Source organism: Malurus melanocephalus, unplaced genomic scaffold (assembly GCF_030028575.1).
Source record: "Malurus melanocephalus ecotype Western Australia unplaced genomic scaffold, MMel_1.1 scaffold_105, whole genome shotgun sequence".
In the NCBI taxonomy this organism is placed as follows: domain Eukaryota; kingdom Metazoa; phylum Chordata; class Aves; order Passeriformes; family Maluridae; genus Malurus; species Malurus melanocephalus.
In genome coordinates, this window is record NW_026623337.1 from 962024 (window position 1) to 984182 (window position 22159).

The following is a 22159-nucleotide window of genomic DNA, read 5'->3' on the forward strand; positions in this document are numbered from 1 at the left end:
CCTCTTAAGGAAAGAGTCTGTTATGCTGACTTGTGAGCTGCTGTGATTAATGCACCTAATGGCAARGAAATCCTTCTCTTGTAACTGGAAATACTCTTGTTTGTTTTTCTCTTCAAACAAACTGGATTATGTTCATACCACGAGCTGCACTTGCTGATTTTCTGTTCCCAGTTTCCACTTACTGCATGTTTAGTGAGGCTCTTGTTTCTTTGTGTAGCTGATGAAATTGAGAAGCACGGCATTAAATTTCACTGTTCAATACACTGACATGATGGACTCTTGTCGAAGTAGCTGAGGGAAGGGCTGTTCAGGGGTGTTTTGTGTAATGGAGACAGATGAGTTGTACAGAGTGATTCAGGATTTCCAGAATTTTAGTCCTTTTCAACTGTTGTTTTCTGATCTCTAAATAGCTGCACGTAATCAGTGCAATAATTGAAATGCCATTTTGCAGACAGATCACTTTTGCCCTTTGGAAAAACTGGTGAACAGACCTTGCCAGAAAGTCCCACTGTACTGGAAGGCTTTGGGAAATAGACACATGTAGGAACTCACTTTACCTTATGCTTATTTTTCTTCCTGTCATTCCCATTGCAGTGAGGATGTTCTACTTGAATCACACCCAAATGCAATCCTCCATTTCCATGTGTKTTCATTTTCTGAATTAAATKTTTGCGCTGTTAAAAAATACATGCAAAARCCTTTTTGCAAATGAGATTAAAAACRAAAATGTGAGATGTGCTCTTTTCTGTCATCTGTTCACAGCAGCTGTAGGGCTTGTGTGAGTTGTGGTGACCTGACTAGTCTGTTTATTCAGTATTTCTGCATTGTCATACTGTAATAGGCGTTTCCTGGGCTTTCTGCCAGATTTTTTTCTGTTTACAAGGCAGCAGGCAAAGATTTAACATTTCTGTTTCCTTTCTCACTCTTTAGATTCCCTGTGGGATGGAAGGGTTTCTCTTCTCCTTTTTTTCACTTCTGTTGCTCATCATGGAATATCAGTGGAAAGAGGCTCATTTTCTAGTGGTGACTGTAATTACTGTGACACAGCCACTGATTAAATAGTCATTTAAGAAGCTGGCCTAGAAGAATTGCTCTCATTACAGTCTTTCTTTCAATTTTTTCCCTCTTTTTTCAGTTTTTCTAAATAGGTTAACGAGCTCCCTTTGTCCAAGGCAGGCAAATTCAACATTTACAAATTATCAGAAATCCTAGTTTTTCTCTCACTTTTTTATTGAATTTCATAAACTGGAAGGACAAGACAAAAGGGTGAGAGGTGCCAAACCTCAAATGGTCAATTGGACCATGTCTTGTGGAAGCTCTGACCTAGAAATCAGATTTATTTCATAGATTATTGCAGCATCCAGCAGYGCTGAGGAGGCCCTCAGACCTCTCAGAAGCTGTGGTTGTGCATAACTTGGTGAATGTGAATAATTCCATTGACTGGGGCGGGAGTGCTCTGAAGCCTGGRGTTTACCAACTGCACGGGTCTGAAAGGGAATTAGAGCAAAAAACAAGTGAACCATTTCGATTACCTATAGAGAAAAAGGCCCACCAAAATGCTCTTTAACATCTGAGGTAATTTTGCAGGTTGAGATGCCATCGTGTAACACAAGATGAGGTGATGAATTCTTAGATTTTGCAACACAGTTGTTAATTTGCGTTCTTTATGCACGATCTGTATTTCGAGCTTCCGTTGCAGACAAAATAATTGTGTGTTTGAGCCTCAGGAATTAAGAGGTATTTGACCTAATTCCAATTATTTTTGGAGAACAAAGGCGGGTTTTTTCCCTTCCTTATCTGCTAATGACCTCGTGGAAGTTGACAGTTGGGGAAGTTGTGATGCCTGGCATAGGGCAGAGAAGATGTGGGTGTCTAGAGCCCTACCAGACTCACGGTTTTATGTCCTCAGACTTTAGGACGCCCCAGCCTACCCTAAAGCTGTTTTGTGCAGATTTTCCCAGTCTCAGTAGCATTTGAGCTSTGTCAAGCCTTATGTCAGAGGTTAGCAGCTTTCTTACCATTCTTTGGGTGTTGTGTGATTTTGTGCACACTGGGAATTCCCGGAGGGATGCTGTAGTAGAGCTGTCACAGAGGACATGAGCTGCTGAGGAACAGAAGCTTTTGCAAGTCTCAAGTGCTTCTTCATGACACCAGCAGGAATCTTACCAGTTTGACCTGATTTTCCAGGTTTACTACGGAATCAGATGTAGCAGTGGGGATTGTTGCTGTTCTGGTGTACAATGTGGGCTTCTGGCCCTTGCACAGTTTCCTTTTTTTTTGCCTGCTTCCAAATTGCTTAGCGTAGTTGCCTGTGACACTTTGTCATTTCTGTGAAGTGAATAGGTTATTAATTAAAAAAAGAGCGCTGGCAATTAGAGTATATTTTTAAAGGGCACGTCAGGGGCTCATTGGTTTGACTTTTCTCGGTRTTTCTCCTTCCTGGGTATATTTTAGCTGCCTGTCTGGCTGTTGCCTCACTGAAGACATGCCAGGAAACGTGACTCAGGATAACCAGGCAACTAGCTGCCATAACCCAATCCTCAACTTTTTGTGTGCTTCTTGGTTCRGTCCTGAAGGGCACTGATGGCTCAGTAAGTAGTTGGGAATATTGGTTAAACACCCCTCCTTTCCCTTGGTCAAGTTATTCTGAGGAAGAGCAGAAACCAAGAGGAAGTTCCAAGATAAGAAATCCTGTGTTAAAATCATGGTACTCAGTAGGGAAGGGTGGGAATGCCCTTTTCACCTTCCTTTTTGAGCTCCTGGGGCTTCCTCCCAGAGGAAACTTCCTTTTGAAAGTTCAGCCTTCTCCTGTTGGTGATGGAGCTGAAACGGGAGCCAGGCACTGACCTGTTTCTGCAGGAGTGCTTTCCTTGCAATTTGCACCATAGGAGGCACACAAACCTTGGAAAAGTAAGGCTGGCAGCTTCAGGAAACACTGCAAGAATTTTAATGAGGTTGGATGACAGTGAAGTGGAAGTGGCAGTGCTAAACATATTTCAAAAGGGGAAACAAAAATTATGATTGCAAATATGGCCTGATTGGCAAAATAGACAAATATTTGACTTTTGCTTACTCAGAAWAAAAGTTGATGCAAGGGGCAAAGGACAGAACTGCCAGGGCAACATGGTTATAATTTTTCCCAGCCAGAGGAACAGCATTTTCCACAAGAAATGTGGAGACCCCTCACATTTAAGGCTGTAGCTGGGAGGCTGTATCAAGATTTGTCATGCTGACGTTTTAAAAATTATTCACGTTTTCTTTTCATTAATTCATGGAAAAAAAAAAAAAAACCACCCCACTGTAGTCCTTGAAGAATTTCAGCCTCAAATGCCTGTYTCAGCTGCTGAGCTGAAAATGCATTCACAAATCCAGCTGTTGCTGTGCATGCCAGTTTTCCTAGTTTTCCTTTTGCCTCATATGTTTTGTGCTTCCTTTTAAAAAATATTTACATGATATCCTGTTTCCTTGAAGTCAGGAGATACAAATATTTCTTCCATTGTTAAAACAAATACAAATAATCTCTCCTATCTTTTCCAGTTTTGATGGTTCAGATCCATTTTCAGCTGCTGYTGAGAATTTGTCACGCAGAGAAGCTTTCCCCAGATGGAGGGTGCGGCTCTTCAGACTTAAATTGTGCAGTCCTGTAGCTGATTACTTAAATGGAATCAGACACACTAAATTAAGCCAAACTATTTGTCTTTATAGCCCTTCCTTCTACGTTTGGAATGAAGTACATTTGTAGAGCTGGAATAAATACAGTTTATCCAGCAAGCTTCTGGCTGGGGGCTGTTGATCTATGATCACAGAACTCTGTTTAGTGCTAAAGAATTCAGGGAATTTGAATTTCTAGGAATTTTGCAAGTGTTTATAATACTTTCTTGGCTCCCGTCTCTCTCTTTTCTTTTTTTTTTTTTTTTTTAAGTATTTTTCTTTTAGAGATTGGAGGAAAAATATTTCTTGGATATAGATTCATTTATTTATTTCAATTTTTTTTCCACTGTATCTTCATCAAAGGACATCCAGGAAATACATGATGAATTCTGTTTATAAAAGATTGATCATTATTCATGGTTTTTTTCTGGAGGCAAATGCATCTTCTGTTTTTTAGATAAGGTGTGAGTTAGGGATTGATGTAAACCACATTTCAAGGCATGTGTGGTGTTAAGGGGAAAGAGATTTCCATTTGGATGACAATTTGTATATTCTAATCCAGTGGCTTGATCTGACTGAAGCAGTATTTCTTTGAAAAGAGCAAAATTCTTTGRTTTTAAACATTTGTCAGAAACATAAGCCTATTTTGGAAGGTGAATATGATAGGTCTCTGTGTGCGACATTAAAGCACTGCATTAGACGATAGCAGTGAATATGATTTTCAAATATTATATGCGTTTTTCTCCCTTATCAACACCCCCCAAAACAAAGAGTGGATAAGACAATATAGACAGTTAGTGGAAAGGGAGGCAGTGTTGTTGTACACTAGTTTGACAAACTAAATTTTGGTCCCTAACTTTCTGGGATAACTGACATGCTATTCATATGCACAAATTCTGCTGCTAATGAAACTAATGAAACTTAAAAAAGAGAAGCTTTCAATTTTTTTTTATTTATAAATTTCTAAACTGTTTGAATCCTGATTAAAGTAATAAAGAACMCCTCCTATATGACCTAAGTCCGAATATTCTTGGGTGGATTTGTGTGATTTGCAAGTCAGGGCATGGTGGATTTGCAGCGTTCCAAATCACATACAAACCAGTAAATAATTTCAACTTAACAATGTCTTGAACACTAAGTGAGCAAAAAGCTTTTATCATTAATTCCTGTGTATATGTTAATTTTAATTCTGTAGGAAATGAAGACTTCATTTTAACATCCGTTTGCACCTTGAGAACTACTCCTTTGACTTTAAGATAAAAACCTAGAAAAACAATTGTTAGGTTCTGATTTTAGATTAATGAATTTCAATGAATTTAATTTTAAAAATGCTTTCTTCACCTCATAATGTGGGATGATTTGGGATTGGAAAATGCTAACAGGTCTTTTATTCCTTGTTGCATACACTTATTCACTATTTTTTTTTAATCTTGGGTATTTTACATGGAGCCAGCCTGGATTATTTGTGGGGAGAAGGGAGACTCCGAGTATKCCCTGCTGGAATACAGAGAGCATCTGAGTAAAGCTCTCTCACACTTGTGTTTATCTGGCTTTGAGTTGAGTGCACTGAATACTTTTCACAGCCATCTGTGGGTGTGTGGGTGACAGGTGGAGTACAGGGGTCAGGCACACCCTGTGTGACAGACAGAGGCTGGCGTGAGCCTCAACTCCGAGATAAAGGTGCTGATCTGATCTGTGGCACTCAGGATTGCTCCTGGGGAAGTTCTGTGCACATGAACATGTGAAGAGGCATGTATATATGGGAATTACACATTTCTGAAAAGTCTTTATTCATTCCCATTCCTAGGAGCCGTTTTCAGCAGATTTTCAGGAGCATTTCTGATGGTGCTCCTGTCATCTTTTGTGTGCAGATATGAGCCTTGCTTTGTAGAATGGTTCTGCAGACAACAAAGGGATGCTGCTGCTTGCAGTTATATCCCTSTGTATTTCCCAGTCTGACATAAAATCCGTCATTCCTTCCTCCCTTACTCTCAGCTCAGATGTTATGCTGGATGGGTTAAGGGTGAGGAGAGATTTTCAATCAATTCCCACTGAGGGTCAGTGGTATTCCAACAGGTTCTGGAATATTGTGGGCATTGGAGACCCTTTCCTGTCCTGCCAATGTTTATTATCATCATAGTGGGGAAAATACAAATGGTGTTCACAGGTATTGGGGAAGGAAAAGAAAGTTGGTTTCTCCAAAAGCAGTTTTTCATTTCGTCTCTTTGATTTCATGACTTTGCCAAGCGTTTCTAACTTTCTTTTACTTCTAGATCTCACTAAGGCATCCAATGTTAAAAAGAAAAGGGAGACAACTATACATTAACATTGTAATCCATTTACATCTAAAAAAAAACAGCTTGCTACCTGCAAACACTTGTTTTCCTCACGAGAGAATTAGAAAKAGCTCAGTGGAATTTCTTGTTGTGGCTTTTTGGTTTTAATTGTTTTTTAAAYAGACAATCCCCCTTCACTAGGTGGTTTTCACTGACTTTTGAGGGCTGAGGTTTTTTTCCAAGGACTTTGGTTTTATGTTTTTAGAGAATGTCTAAAACATCTTTTCTTTCTGATATTCCATTCTTTTTTTTATATGCATTACTTGGATAACATCATTATCCAAGTAGCATCATTCCTTGGATATTTAAGAAYAGACAACTGCAAAGAGCATGGAAGGGGGACTAATTCCTTTTTCTTCTTGAATATGAAATGCCTTTTAATAAAAGGGGGAGTTATTATTCTTTTTAACAGGACATTAAAACATGGAAATTAAATGCCTCAGAACTTAAAACAAATAATTTGCAGATGCAATCACTTTACATTAAATTGTAAATTGCTTGTGGGAAGATCTGATGAGTTATTCTCGATACAGGAAGCTTTGATATTTGAACAGTGTTTTCAGATGTTCCTGTCAAAGCAWTGTGTGTGTAGTTATGGGCAAAAGTCATCAGTGTGCTTATGTAACTATAGCAAAAATATAGGTATTAAATGTAAGGGGAGTTTTTGGGGATAAGGAGCAGTCATATTTCATATTCTTGGCCCTGGTGTTTCCTACACTGCTAGAGAGCTGAAGTGCTGAGGAACTGCTGCGTTCGTGTCATTACAAAAGAACTTTACGATATCACTGTGAGAAGGGAAAGATAAACTTATCGATTGTTGCTGACTAACTCAGCATTTAATTTTGAAAATACTGCATTTTTTAAATTTGCTCTCCAGGTAACATGCTTGCAGGACTTCTTTGGAGATGACGACGTCTTCATCGCGTGTGGGCCGGAGAAGTACCGCTAYGCTCAGGATGACTTCGTGCTGGATCACAGTGGTAAGGCTGCACATCCTCAACCCACTGAAAGAATAAATCCTCCCTCCCATTCCCCTGTTTAACCCTCAAGAGCTGTGTGATTTAGGAAAATATTCATAGGAATGCATTTTCCTATGGATAAAAGAGCTTTTTTCAAACCATCGCCTGGATTCTGTCAGCCTGTTAAATGCTCCAACAAACCTGATCCAATTTCCTGCAAAACAGACACTGTCTCTGAAAGTACATGGAAAGCAGAATTGAGTTATAATAGCTTCAGCCACGGATCTAATGGATCTAAAATCTGTTAAAGATGTTCACTTTTGCAATATGTGACTATAAGRTTATTTACATATTGCTTTCTTCATGAGATTTTTTTTTTTTAAATCTCATATATATCCTCACTCATTTCCAGTCTTGAATTGTTCTGTGGACAATTCACACTCTCCAGTCTTTTCTGCAATAGACCAAGTGTGAGCCTTGTATATATTTTGAGGTTATAGGGGATGTTGGRTAGGGAAGGAGGTGAAACAAACTGKRAYKTTGTGCCCCTGCTGTCTGCCTTGARTAGATCATGAATATTGAACTTGTTTATGGAAGTTGTTTTTCTGTAGGGAAAAGCTTTGAAATGTAAGTTCAAGAAAAAGCAATCCTTTGCCAGAGAGTTTTGGAATTGTCTTGGAATATCAAATCAAATGTATGTTGGGTTTTTTCCTCATTGTTCATGGAAYTGTAGAATGGTTTGAGTTAGAAGGGRCCTTTAGAGGGACCATCTAGTCCGACCCCTGTCAAWGAGCAGGGACATCTTCAAAAAAACAAGTTCATAGTGCTCAGCGCTTCATTGAAAATGACCTTGAATGTTTCCTGGGATGAGACATCTACCACCTCCTTGGGCACCCTATTCTAGTGTTTCACCACTTGCACAATAAGGAATGGCTTATTTAGTCTGAATCTACGCCTGTTTTTTAGTTWAAAACCATTCCTCTTGTTCTATCACTACCTATCCTACAAAATATTTTTTTTTTCTGACTTTATTGTTCGAGCTATGGAAACACCCTGTTTTTCTTTCATGAAAAAAATCTCTGGCAAAGAAAACTTGCCCTGGCAAGAGTAATCAAATTATTTGAGAGGAGCTTCAGGTTGTGAAAGAAGGGTTTTTAAATTTTTTTTTAAAGAAAACCAATAGCACCTGCTGTTTCTGTAATCTTTACAAACACCATAATTTCATTACAAAATGTTCACTTGCAAGAAAAAATAGGGATGTAGATCTACCCACTGGCCTATACATTCGGATGGATGGAGGATTCAGCTTGCTCCCATTCAGCTGTTTTTGCCAGGGTGCTGCTTTTCCAGAGCTGCTTGATTATGTTGATTCAGCTAGTGTGGGGCTGGCAAAAAGGGTGTTTTTTAACACAGCTAACATAGCTAAGAAATTACTTTATTTTCATGTAGGGATGGAAGAGCAAGGTTATATTGACTCCCAGTGCAAATCCCAGTCTGGGCATAATCCTAATTTCCCTAGCAGGTTTTAAGGCTGCAAATTTGCTTTTCCCATTACCCAAGGCACAGACAAGTTGAGCTCATTTCCTTGCCTTTATCTCTTTCTTCCCTTTGTCTCTTCATGTTTGGTGGGCTCTGCTTCTTCTAATAACTCTTAATTGGGGATTTTAATTGGGGAAAGCAGGTTATGTACATGATTGGCAGGGCATGCAGCTCAATTTACCTTTTTTATGATGACATGGCATCACAATGATGACATTGGCATCGTAGTGATGAGTAGCAGGGGCAAAATAAGAACAGAAATTTACTGTTCCATCCGAGTGATTTGCTAATGACGCTAAACCATAGGAATTGTGATGTTTCCAAAATGTCAATGCACATATGCTTATTGATTCCTTCCCCATTGAGGCTGTTATTTAATGATATCTGGCTGCTGCTAAATGACAATAATCTATTGTTTCAGCTTTCTGGAAACAATAGACATTTTTCACCTGTTCAAAAATTGGTCACTACATCAGTTTCTTGAAAAAGAAGGGAAATAATGCTGGCTATGCGGTTGCCTGTATGGAACTGCCACTATAGTGTGAGGATTTACAGAATTATCAGAAGAACTTTGGCATCAGCATATGTCAAAATTGAATTAGAGTAATAATCCATTCTCATGGAGCAATAGTGTCTGCAGGATTTGAGTAGCTCAAGGTTTTCACAGTGAGTAGGTTGGAATTGTGAGATGCTCTTACAAATCTGTTTGACTCAGCTGGGCAAAGATGTTTAGAAGCCACTGGTCATTTTCTGGTCAATAAACAGCCCCAGTGGTGTGTGGAGGGAGCCTGTACATTGAACTGTGGTCCAAACCCTTGACAGAGAGTTTGCTTGCTTTGTAGAATGTCGTGTTATGAAGTCCTCTTACTCCCGCTCCTCTGCCATGAGGTACAGTGCGTCCAAAAGTCCAGCACCTTCCCGTCGGAGCAAATCCCCTGCCTCAGGTACTACTTCTAGGAAAGAGCTGAACATGTCAAATACAGGAAAATTAAATTTTTTTAAATTAAGAAAAATTTTCAAGAAAACATCTGTTGGGTTCTGTCTGTAATACAAATGTTTCCAGAGGGGAAAAAAGCTTTTTTTGCTTTGTCTCAGGGATATAAAATAAAATTTGCATTTTTTTTTAAATCCTGGAAAGAAATATGTTTTTCATTTTTTAATTACAGGCATAAATAGTTTCCGTTTATAAACATTGGAGTAATCTTTTTCTAATTGTACACATGGAATATGTTTTCAGCATGGCACTTGATATTCCTGAAGACGGTTAACCACAGAGAGATTGTGGTTAAATTCCTGTTCATTGAACTAGAGTATACCCTTGCATTTTGAATTTTAAAAGTTTCTCTTATATAAGCCAAATATTGTCAGAAATACAGGACTTTGTTGTTTCGAGTAATTTTAGAAGATGTACTGTAATGTGATTGCCCATTAACACAGAATTTTTCTTCTGCTGCTTGTAATTTCAAAGCAGAGTGTTCACACTGATTTTTCCACCAGTTTGGCTGAACACCATATGTTCCAACCATTGAGCCTTTTATGTAAATGAAGGGAGAAACTTGTGGATTTTAAATTTCTTAACCTCTGCATTTAATTTTTAAATATATTTTTCCCCCTGAGACATGGAGAAGTAGCCTTGATATCAAACCATTGCATTTGTAAACATATGATGCTCTTTTGTGAATGTAACTGTAAATGTAAGCTTCTGTGTGTGTATTCAAAACTGTGACATKTTCCACATTCTCATTTCCACATTTGTTTTGCTTAATTGATGCTGGTTAAAGTAATTTTATCTTTGGGTTCTTTCAAAGTGAAATATTTATAATCTGTTTTTAAAGGTTGAATATTTAATTGAAAAGCTTCCAAGAAGGATTGCAGAAAAATGTATCATGAAGGGCGAGTTCTGCAACTGATCTACATTTCATGCAATTCTGTTTCCTCCAATATTATAATGCAGAATATCTACCAGCAGTCAGTTTTATACAAATTATTTAGATATCAGTGTTGTCATTTCCATACTCATTYCTACTTAGACCCCCTTTGGTTTGGTCAATTTGAAAAATGTATGCGACGTGTCTGGTATTTATCTTCCTATTTACTTGCCCTTTTGTTTTCCATGTAGTCTTTACTTATCTTTTATTTACCTTTCTCCCTTCCATGCATGTTCAGAGCTGTTTATTAACTTCTTTCCTTAATGTCTTTTTCCTTTGTGTCAAATATATGAGTACAGTAAAGAGGGGTGGCCACTCCAGTGCTCATTCTTCAGCAAAATCCCCAGGTGAGCCATTACTATTATGGCTGTATATGAGTAGTGTGTCTCCTCCCTCTCCATTTATTTTACAATTTTTGTTGCGGTATTTGTGACTATTTTAAAGCTTGAAACCCACATTTTGCATTTGGTGAAACAGAGATATAATGGGTATTTGATGTTTTTTTGGTTGAAGTAGATAATTTGTGTGAAATAATGCTTTTTTGTTGTTGGACATCTGCTAATCATATGAAAGTTAAATTTTTAAAGGTATAATTTTACCACAAGTAGAGGAGCATTCTGAGGAGCAATACATTTGTATGTTTATTTTAAAATGTATTATAATAGAAAATTAAGCCAGCAAGAAAAGACAGGTGCAAGAATTACTGAAAAAAGCATTGCAAAGCCACATCATGGGCCTTAATGTTATCTGCAATTTCCTGTTTTTCTTTGTTTTCTTGTATTATTTCAGTCTGAGTTCTAAAAAACCTGAGGAATCTCTTTGAACCTTCAGTTCAAAGTCAAAGTATCTGTGAAACAAGTAACATACAAATTGATTAGCAAATAAATGGAGTSTTTGGATCACACTAGAAGTTAACAATTTAGAAGCTATTCATAGATATTTCAGTTTTAAACATTCTAGTGTGCCAAACTATAGTCCAACATGTACTACTTAAGAATGCCAGAAAAGGTTTTGGGGTTTTTTTTTGTATATTTAGACTGGCATGCATGTGGAATGAAACCTCAGAAGAATTTATTCTTAGAAAATAGACAGAAAATGTAAGTTTGGTACACAYAGCAAATCAGTGGCAGCAGTCAGGTTTGTGTCAATACAGATTGCTGGTTTTTGAGTGAAAAAAAAAGAAAAAAAAGTGCTGCTCTCTGAAATAGCAGTGTCATGTTTTAACCTCAGCCAGCACTAAGCACCACACAGGCACTTCCTCACTACTYTGCTGCARCAGGATGAAGGAAGTGAATTGGAAGGGYAAAATTGAGAAAATTCATGGKTTGAGATATGAGTGGTTTAATAMTTGAAGCCATGRCAGTAATGGCAACAATGATACTGCAATGAAAATAACAAAGAGAGAAATCAAACCCAAGAAAGACAAGTGATGTGAAATCCATGACATAGCCCTGTGAAGAAAATTAATTCCAGCCCAGCCCAAGCCTGCACAAGCACTTGTCTGACTCCCTGGAGATGCACAATTTCTACATCTGGGCAAGGCTCTTGCAGTTTTGACTGTCACTGCAGTTGCTCAGCAGCTCCTGTGCAGCAGATCTCTGAAGACACTGGCAAGGAGAAATCTGCAGACAGCTCTTTCCAGAGGGATCCTCAGCAGGATCAACCCTGAGTTCTAGAATCATAGAAGGACAAAAATTGGGAGGGACCTCTGGGTGTYATCTGGTCACACCCCTGGCTCAGAACACCAGCCTTGTCCACCAAGAATTAGGAAAGAGCTGCAGTCCTCTCACTGCAGGCTGGGCTCTKCTTCCTCAGACAGTTTTGGGAGGGGAGAGCATTCCATTAACCAGCTGGTTTCACTGGAACACTTCAGGGATTCTGTCAATGCTTAAAAAGAGGATGGTAGTGACTTAGAAACAGATAAAAATGCGTTGCAGTGGTCATGTTCAGGAAGTAGTGACCTTTTGCAYAGTCAGCTGTGTAAAAGAATCTTTGAACAAACAAAAAATTTTTCCTGCCTGAGGTAATAGTTTGTCATCGGGAAGCAAAGTCTTCCACYGAAGTATCTAACTTTTGGTCATGCAAGAAGCAGAAAACAGTAAGATAGCATTAACTAGCCCTTGTCATTGTCATACTGGGAAATTCTTTATAAAACAAGGGTGCAGTGATATGCCAGGTTTCAAGAAGATTGTCCAAAGTGATGAAGTCCACAGGAGGGTTGTATACTCTTAAATACTTTTAGCTTCTTAAAAAAAAAAAAAATACCATTTAAAAGTCACCTGTTGTTCTTACAGACAGCATCATTAAAATCAAGATGAAAATATCCTTAATATACTGAATCCCTTTAGAAGAAAATACTGCACAACTCTTAGTTGTGTAACAGAGCTGGCARTGTAGATCCAAGTCATCAGACTTCCAAGATAAACTTAGTCAGTGGCTAAACATTATATCTTGAGTTATATCTTAACATCATACACCAGAGAAAGATTTTTTTGTGGAAAAACAGGGATTTGTGGAAGTTGAAGTGCAGTCAGCCTGGCCTAGTGGCAGATAGATTGCCCTGGTTGTACAATAACCCCTTGGAAGGCATCTTCAATATTTGGAGAATATTAAAGTGTGCGGGGTCAATGGACATTTATAAAATAAATCAAATAGCTCAGTTTAAGGAGCATTGCACAACCCATGGCAGACCTGAATGTGTGAAGGAATTGTGCAGGTGTATCTATTATTTAATTTGAACCTCAGCTTCTGTTTATCAGAGTTGGTTTTTTTTCTGAAAAAATAGTTAATCACCTTAGATCAGCTATGAAGCATTTTTAGCTCTTCAATTTCTGCTTGGTATTTTTTTTCTCACACCAAAAATGAGGTTCAGCTAGAAAGGAAATGATGTCTTATCATGTAACATTGCATCATGTTTGTGTATGATGGACAGCATGCTATTCTCTCTGCATAATGAAATCCATCAGTTTGTTCTTGGCAGAAAAATACAAGGGCTGACCTAAGTTATATTCAATACACTGGAGAGATGACAGATGTTTTAGGAGGTCTGTCTAAAAAATAGAACTTAAAATGAACAAACTCTTTAAGTCAGGAGGGAGGGTATTGTATGTTTCACAGACACTTGTATTTATTGGAAGCTCAAAATGAACCTACTGGCTTTTCTCTTCTTGGGTTTTTCCCCCTAAATCAATATTTTGAACTGCTGCTCAAGTTCTCTGTCATCCAAACAGTTAATGCTTCTTGYTTGTTTGTYAGTTTGTTTGTTTTTCTTAGGGAAAAACAAACAAACTTGCATTCAGTGAAACGTTCTACCTAGAAAGWAAGGCATTGATCCAAAATGAAGAGGAGGAGGAGGGTGAAATGTCCTTAGAAACATTTTCTTTCTATAATTTTTTTGTGTGATATTGTAATTTATTATGCAGTTTTTAAAGGCTGTGGCTTTTTTTCTGTTTGTTTTGTTGAGGGATTTTTTTTGTTCTTTTGGTTTGCATTTTTGGTGTTTTGTTTTGTTTCTGTGCCCAAAACTCTTGCCCTGGCAAAGGACAAAATGGGTCTTTTTAATCTCTGGAATGAAAACGCAGTATTTGTGTGTCTCCTTTATTCCATATCCAGCCACATGAATTTTCGGGGGGCATTTGTGTGACATGAAAATGTATAATTTATTCCTCAATGCTGAGGAGCCTTTTCTGGTCTTTGTTTGCAGACTTCACTGATAACTTTTGATTTTTATTCCTCTTTTCTTCCATTTGTTCGCATTTATTGCTTTGGACAGTGAATGGAACCCCAAGCAGTCAGTTATCCACCCCAAAATCTACAAAGTCCTCCAGTTCTTCACCAACAAGCCCAGGCAGCTTTCGTGGACTCAAGGTAAGTGCAGGAACCATCAAACCCCTAAATTCCATTACTCATTAACTGTATAACAGTGGTGCTGCAGGGGAAAAAAAAAGAAAAATAAAAAAAAGCTATAATTTTGGAAGTTAGCATCGTTAGAATGATTTTTGCCCATATGCAGTGGAGAATAGATCTGAAATAAGTTTTTTGTGTTTTTTCTGAGTGGAACAGATCTGAAGTAAGATTTTTGTTTTTTGTCTGGGTTGATCACTCAGCTTAGGAGAGGCAGAGTGATAGTGGCCTGAATATTCCACTTTGTCCTCCAAATTTTCCATTGTTTTGTGGACTGCAGAAATCCTCCAAGCAATTTGCATTCTTTCAATATACAAAAATATAGCAATTCAATATGTTATAGTCTTAWAGCAGTGCCTAAGTTTMATCTAAAGCAGAATTATTTCTCCCTGGCACACAATTTCACCCCTCCATCCAGTCTCCTCCTGAAAGTGTTTGAGGGCTCCCTTTGGGAGCAGCCTGATGGCTGGCAGCTTTTCCTGCGTTGCACCAAGAGATTTCTCTTCCTCTCCCGCYTCCAAACTGGCTGCATTTGCAGTTTTTGGAGGCTGCTCTGTGCCTTTTGCTCAGTGAAATAAAAGGAACAGTCTGGAGCACAGTGGAGCATCTCATTGCTGCATTTGTGCAGCTGTCCTTTCAAGGAGAATTTTCTCATGGAATCATCAATTGCAGCCTYGCTGGAAGCAGTCTGGATGGTTTGCACTGATTATTCTGATCRAGTAATAGCTCCTATTGGTGAACACAGCATTTGTGAAGAGGCTGCATAATTCTGTGCAAAACTGTTTTCTCCATTAAGAGACTGGCTAAAGGACGTGATTTGAATAGTGCTCAGATTTGGGTTTTGACATGCTAATCGTTATCAAGTCCTGTTTTGCAAGGAGCATGGCACTGGTTTCTGCCAGGCTGCTGTGATAATTCTGACAAAGGGTTTTGATTTGTTTAATTTATTTGTTTAATTGTTTGAATTTTTGAGTAATTTTTAATTATATCTGTAGCTGTTTATTCAAATAATTTTCAACAGCAACAATAGTTCCTGTATGGAAAATGAGGACTGTGTCTTAGAATCTGTCTGGACAGCTCTGCCATGGAGCTTACAGCAGAGGACACCAGGATCCCTGGGCTTGAGCCTCTCAGCTGGTCTGCACTATATTTAACAAATGCTCTTTTGGCTTTCTTTAATGAAATTACAAGTTTAGAAACAAGATAATTTGCCTTGGTTTTTTCCACTGCTGCCCTGTCTGCTTTTAGCCGATTAAAGCTCCATTAATGCAGAGATTATTCTGATAGCAACAAGCAATTCTCACCAAAGTGGACATGCCTATTTCCCATGCACTTCCACTCAAGTAAGGCTGCTGCTTTATCAATTTGGAATTTAATTGGTGCTGGATACTAATGGGGTTTTGTGGCAAATAATTCCACCCTCATGTGACCAAAGAAAACAGCAAAGCCAAATGAAGCATTTCATACCTGATGTGTCACTGAGGTAGTGAGTACCTCTTGTTTTATTCCATTAGGATGCATCTGTTTAGTAGGAGTATCCCAGCTGTGCTTCTGAGACTAAAGATAGGGAAAGTTATCTGGTGAATCCAAGGRGAAATTCCAAAAGGATCGGGTGTGCTGTTGGGTCACACTTGTTTCTTGGTTTTATTCTRGTAGTAATGACTGTTTTGGGGAAGTGAAAAACCAGTAAAGAATGGTTTTATGCAAAACCAGATTCTTCCAAGAAACCATTATTTTACACCTTTTTGTAGAATTGGGTTGGGTTTTTTTTTGGTTAGTCTGATGAGAAAAAGCAGGGAACAATTTTATTATTTGGAGATTATTGCTTTTCCCTACTGTTTAATAGTTCCTTGTTGCCACGACTGCATCACTGTGCAGACAGGCAGTTAAGGGCTTCCTGCACTTGTATAAAGAAGGTGCGTGCCATGACTACAGCTGAATGAAAAATTAGATATAAATACCGTGTCAGTGACAGAAGTAGGTGTATTTAAAAATTTTCTGGCTTTGGAAGTTCAATATTTTGAGTGAGTTATTGTGTAAAAATCATATATGTTTGTTTTTGTTGAGGATGAAACAGCAGGACCTAATAATGGTTTTGTATAAGCTCGAGGCAGCAGAAAAAAGGGAAAAAAACAGGGTTGATGTTTTTATTTCCTGTAAAGAGCAGAGCATCACAAGAGCTGCACTTGAGCTACACTTTAAAATCTATTTTATTTGAAAACCCAGAACAAAATAAAATATTTTACTRTAGATTAGAACCTGGCTAAGCTTTTTGTAGTTTGACACTCAATGTGGAGTTTAAGTGATAGTACCAGTCATCAAGGCAGCCAACTTGCAAAAATTCTGATTGCAGCAGCAATTTTTTTTTCAGTCTCAGACACAGAGTCTTATATCACATTCTCTGAATGCCACTATTCCTTTAAAGAGAAGTCTCTTCAGTCCCCAAGGGTTCCTTCTGCTTCACAACACTTTGTTAGGAGTGGTGTATTCAGGCACAGAAAATTCCTCACAGGAAACACTCCTGTGAACACTTTATCTTTAAAGGAAAGGATCCTCTTTCTGTCTTTTTTAGCCCTTCCAGCCAGAGGGCCCTTGTGCTATCACTGTTCTGTACATACATTTACCAGTTTGCTTTGTGCAGCATCCCAGTCTCGCAGAAGTGTTTTAAAAAGTGAACTCTGAGGTTATATTGAAGTAAGGAATTTATGCAACATATTAATAATAGTAAACACTACCGAATTTCCCACAAACCCAAACAAAACCTTCATTCCAGTAAGTGACAAGTATGGCTACCATGCACTCAATACCCTATACATTCTAAATCAGGCTGTTTATTTTTAATATCCTAATATTAGTCTATAAGTAAGCATTTCACTATCAGAGGCTTTGTTTCAAAGTGAAGATTTAGATATAAAAGTTAACAAATTAACTAAATATCTACTCTGTACAGTGTTCTTTTTTTCATTAAATGTGCTGAGTTTATTTTTCTATGAAATTTCCATGGAGGTAAAATCCAGTGCATGGGTTAATAATAATAATGGTGCAATGCTGCATTTGGTAGCAGGGGACAGCTGATCAAGAGGAATTATTTTGCTGTTCTGTAGGCAATGGAAAGGTTTAACATTTTTCTTTGTTCCAAGTGTGCATTTCCATGCARTGCTGTTAGGGGTGATTTGACTCTTAGCTCTTTCAATACATCTGCTGTTCTGCACACTTTGTACCATAAAAATCATCCAGAGACTAGATTAAATCAGAAGCTGGCATTGCTTTGGAGAGTGGTGTCATAACTTCCTTATGCTTACTTGGATTGCTTTATTGTCCCCTCTTGAAACAACAGACCACAAAGTCTTGTAATCTTTTTTAAAAAGAAAATAAAATCACACAAATAAAGAAGCTTGACATTTGAGGCCTGTTTTARACTTTGCTAAAGAGCTTTATGTTTGGATTTGTGTTGGTATTACTTTTTCAATGGATTGGCCAAAAAACCAAAGTGAAAGGGCATTAGAACCTGATCCAACAAATAACTCAAGTACTTGCTTAACTTTCAGCTATTGAGTAGTSCCTTTTACTTCATTGAGGATGTTAATGTTCTTAAAGTCAAACATGTGCTTAAGTGATTTGGAAGATTAGTAGCTATCTTCATCAAGGTTTTTAATCTCTTCAGTTTTGTACACATGTGCTTTGCATGTAGTTTTATGTAAAGGATATTTACWCGTGATTATCCAGCCTAGTGGCACAGGTACCATCACAGTTTGSAAAGAGATTCTTTAACTGATGGATTTGATGAATTTACAATTCATGTTAAAGATTGCTTAAAAAATACTAAGTTTCTGTCTTACACATTATGTTATATTGAGCATTATAATAATAAATACTAAAAACATCTTCATGAAATACTGATTCTATAAATAGCTTTCTATTTATGTTCAGAATATCTTTCAGTCCCTTCTTATTACAGTCTTTCAGGATGAATTACAATGACATTATCAAAGTGTCCCCAGATTTCAGAGTACTACTGTGGATGGTTAATGTACAGTTTCACGAAAATATTCCTATTTTACAGTTAGATTCATAACCATCCCAGGAGTTAGATATTTCTTTCCATATGAAAATATCCTCAAATGTTTCCACAAACATTTGTGTCATGGGCAGTCTAATCCTGAATGCAAGATACCAGCTAAGATGCCCTTCCACTGCAAAAGAATATTGGTTTATATCCGTGGATCCTGCCTCACCCTCTAATGACATAAAAAATAAAATCCCACCAGCGGTGTAGTTGTGGCAGAACTAGGGTTAAACCTGCCATTTCAGATTCTCATCCAACACCTCAGCCACAATAGCAGCATTATTTTTTTTTTTTAAATTTTCTATTCATTTTAGCTTTCTTTCCTGGTAATGTTTGCTTCCTTCTTGTGGTAAGGAGGAATTTGCCCAGTCATGCTCTGCCCTGATCACCAGGGTAAAGGAAGTTGGAAATGTGAGCTAGATGTTCCCATGCATTGTCACTCTCTGCAAACCCAAAATAGATTACTAATATTTTAGGCTGATGACTAATACTTCACCATGGTCTGTTCTGTTATCTCTGCTTCACGCTTGAAGAAAATGTGACCGACTGGTTAAGAGACTGACTCATGATTTTGTACAAATGTCATTTAACCCARAAGTCCTTGTTCCTAATCCTTGTTAAACAGATAGAGAACTCAGAAAGACAGCAGCATTAACCTGGCCTGGGTTTGAGTTATTAACAAGGAGTAGTAGCTGGCTGATTGCTGTTTGAATCTGCTTCTGTGCCAAAGGCTGGTAAACATCATTGTTTTGGGGGCTCTGCAAAATGAAGTTGTACAGCTTYTAGTTACTGTACCTTCAGCTGATTTGGCAGCTCAGCTGCCACTAGAAACTTAAGCGTTCATTAGCATTTCATGAGCCTTTAGACAATATCCCTATCTGTCAGYTGGGTTCTTTCCCTGACAATAGTGTTAATGATTTAAAATATTCAGCAGCGCAAGCAGACAATGTCAGCTAAAACGGAAAACGCTGCATTTGCATTCCCGGTGTCTGCACAGCCATTTCGACAGACACTGAGCTTAAGGCAGAGAAGCATTTTAATCCTTTCTGTGGTGAGTGGTGRAAACTGCCATAATAGCCCATGAAGAAAACAAGATCTGGAACTTCACAGAACAGCAAGAAATGTTACGTAGAGGAGAGGGAATGATCTAAAATGTATTTTAATTTCATGGAGCATCCCTAGACACAACCATAACAGTAGACCTTATAAAAGTGGTGCACAGAACTCATCCAGTGTATTTTGCTATTTATGGCTTTCATTCCTATGCCTCCACCCCTTTTCAAAATAAAAACTCACTGTTGTATATGTCCCTGGGCAGTATGACAGGATGACTTTGAGCAGAACSATGAAGATTCAGATTGAGTACCAATAACTGTTAGTGCCAGAAAATCTGTTTATTTCAGCTGTCATGCTTCCAAACAATTTAGATATTTGTTTTTTACAGTGTAACAGTTACTAAAAGTGCATCTATGTCTAAATGTATATCAGACATCTACCTTGAAATGCTTGCAGATGTCATAATTCTTCACATCTATAATAACCTAAAATATAGCCCGGTGCATTGCTGAATAAATCTGATTATCATAGATGTACCTGGCCACCTAAGCCAAAATGGTAGRTGCAGCTGAAAGGAATTTTCTTTGCTGTTTACTGAAATCTGTTCAACTGTTTATCTGAATAGGAATATTAGGGCTGAATCTTGAATTGGTGCAAGTGACAATGATGTGTTAGGATGATGACGAACTGTGAGAAAGCAAGAATACAAATAAGATGGGAGTAGAAAAGTAAACTGACTCAGTATATGTATTTTTAGTTGGGTTTTTTTTTTAGCTTTTTTGCTCTTTCTTGTGATTGCCATCAGAAATAAATAAGTTGTTGTGTCCTTCCACAGATCTCGGCACATGGTGGATCTTCTTCCAATGTGAACGGTGTTCCTGAATCACTCCRTTGCCAGAGTCCCGAAGGTAGGACACCAATAATTGCTGACAGTGCTTGCAAAAATTTTCCTGTAGGTGACACTTGGGTTAGCTCTTTCAGATGGCTTCTGGTGACTCTAAACCGTTTTCTGTTCTGAGGTGTTTGCTACCTTGTTTATTTACCTTGGAAAAATGGTTAGCACATTTTATTCATCAAGACAGTGAAGTTAGGAAATAAATTTTNTGGTCCAGTGGTATTTTATTGCTGGACCTTGTTCTTCAGTAGTCACTGTTAGGAGTTTGACTGATTTTGACATGACTTGCATTATCACCAGAAATGTGTTTGTGGCTGGACTGAARGAGGAGCCCTCCTCAAAAGTGCTCTTTGTGCTTCAGGTAGAACCACTGGCCTATCAATGGACCTTAGCAAAACCTTCCATTCCTCATCTCTTTAAAGCAGTGTCAATTAATTTAAAAAAAATTTAGATTTCATGTAGGAGTAATATTTTTTATTTTAAAATACCTAAATAAGCATCTGTCAAAATTTCTTGCACTTTGGATGTTTTAGCAGCACCTCTAAGGRCTTGAAGGAATTCAGCAGATAAAAGTCCTGGTCTTTTATATGCCATGTAGATGAATCTTACTTGCCTTTTTACTTTGAGTTTGCAAAGAAATGTCAAAATAGTAACTTGATGTCAGAAAATTTGAGATGAAGAGCTTCTAATTCCATTCASTACTTTTAGAATATGCCTTTACAAAAACTTAGCAAGATTTATTTGTGTGTTCAAAGATCAAATAATGTTGGGTTCACCTTGTTCTTTTTAAAATTTGAGATAAAACCAAGGGAATTGCAGTGAAGAAAACAGCTTACTTTTAAGTTTTGTTTTGCATTTGTGACTGTTTTGTATCTGTGGAGCCCATTGGGGATATATTTCATCCTGCTGACACTTCAGTTTGCATTATTGGCTTCTCTTTTTTTTTGCAGGCTTGAATGGAAACAAGTACTCAGGGTCATCTACCATTCTCGAGAAGTACAAAGTGGGGAAGGTGATTGGTGACGGCAATTTCGCTGTTGTGAAGGAGTGCGTGGAACGGTGAGCAAAGGAACTGTTCAGTGCTGGATAAAGCCCTGTGCATTAACATCATTTCATARACAAATGCAATGAGATGAAAGCAAAGAGCAGCTGCACAAATATGCCCACATTTCAGAAAAAATAGGCATAGCAAACCCTGCAGAGCTTCCTGTGTTTTCTTCTAGCAAAGGGATATGAGGGCAGCGGAGAGCCACGGCTTTTCATCCCATAAACTAAAGGAAGCATCACCTGCTCATGGTGCCTCTTCAGGAAACCCCACTGCTCCTCAAAAAGTCTCTCACACTCCAGATGGTTGTGGATGACAGGAATTGTATGTGGCACTTAAACAGAGTTTGAGAGACCCCTCCCTTCTTCCTCAGCAGTTGTGCTGCTGTGGTGTCCCCAACACCTGCTGCTGACACAATTTGTCACAGCTTTCCGTTCTCTGGGGGTGGAGGACTCTCCAAGGGATGCAGTTGTTGGCTCTCAGCCCRTGCTGCTGGCTCTCTGTGTAGTGTGGTAGGAGCCAGACCCTTTCCAAAYGAGCCCTTCAGCATGCCAGACCCTGAAATGCCCTGGTGCCCAATTCCCTGTGGGGTAGGCAGGATTCCTCTGCTGCTGCTCTTCCTGCAAGCTTTGTGTCACACTTCACTGCCAGTGCAAACATAACACAGGATTTGACTGTCACTTTCTCAGTGCATTTTTTTTAGAACCACCTTCAGCTATCTTCATCAACCTGAGAGTTATATCAGTTTCTTAAATATTATGAAGAAGCTCCARCTTGTACG

The 22159-nt window shown here is 38.3% G+C and overlaps 1 protein-coding gene across 4 annotated transcripts in view; it reads left to right on the forward strand.

Annotated features, from left to right (window-relative positions):
* DCLK2 (doublecortin like kinase 2) overlaps positions 1-22159 on the forward strand; it is a 77521-nt gene that overhangs the window by 34857 nt on the left and 20505 nt on the right. For 2 of the 4 annotated variants that reach the window (XR_008965551.1, XM_057369182.1), the window contains exons 3-8: positions 6865-6967; positions 9328-9429; positions 10713-10760; positions 14186-14280; positions 20274-20346; positions 21284-21392. Coding sequence is in view for 2 of the 4 variants with exons in the window: in XM_057369182.1 (XP_057225165.1) it covers positions 6865-6967; positions 9328-9429; positions 10713-10760; positions 14186-14280; positions 20274-20346; positions 21284-21392 (530 nt within the window). In the remaining 2 variants the exon portion in view is untranslated. The remainder of the gene's footprint in view (positions 1-6864; positions 6968-9327; positions 9430-10712; positions 10761-14185; positions 14281-20273; positions 20347-21283; positions 21393-22159) is intronic. The other 2 variants (XR_008965552.1, XM_057369183.1) reach the window with 1 other exon arrangement.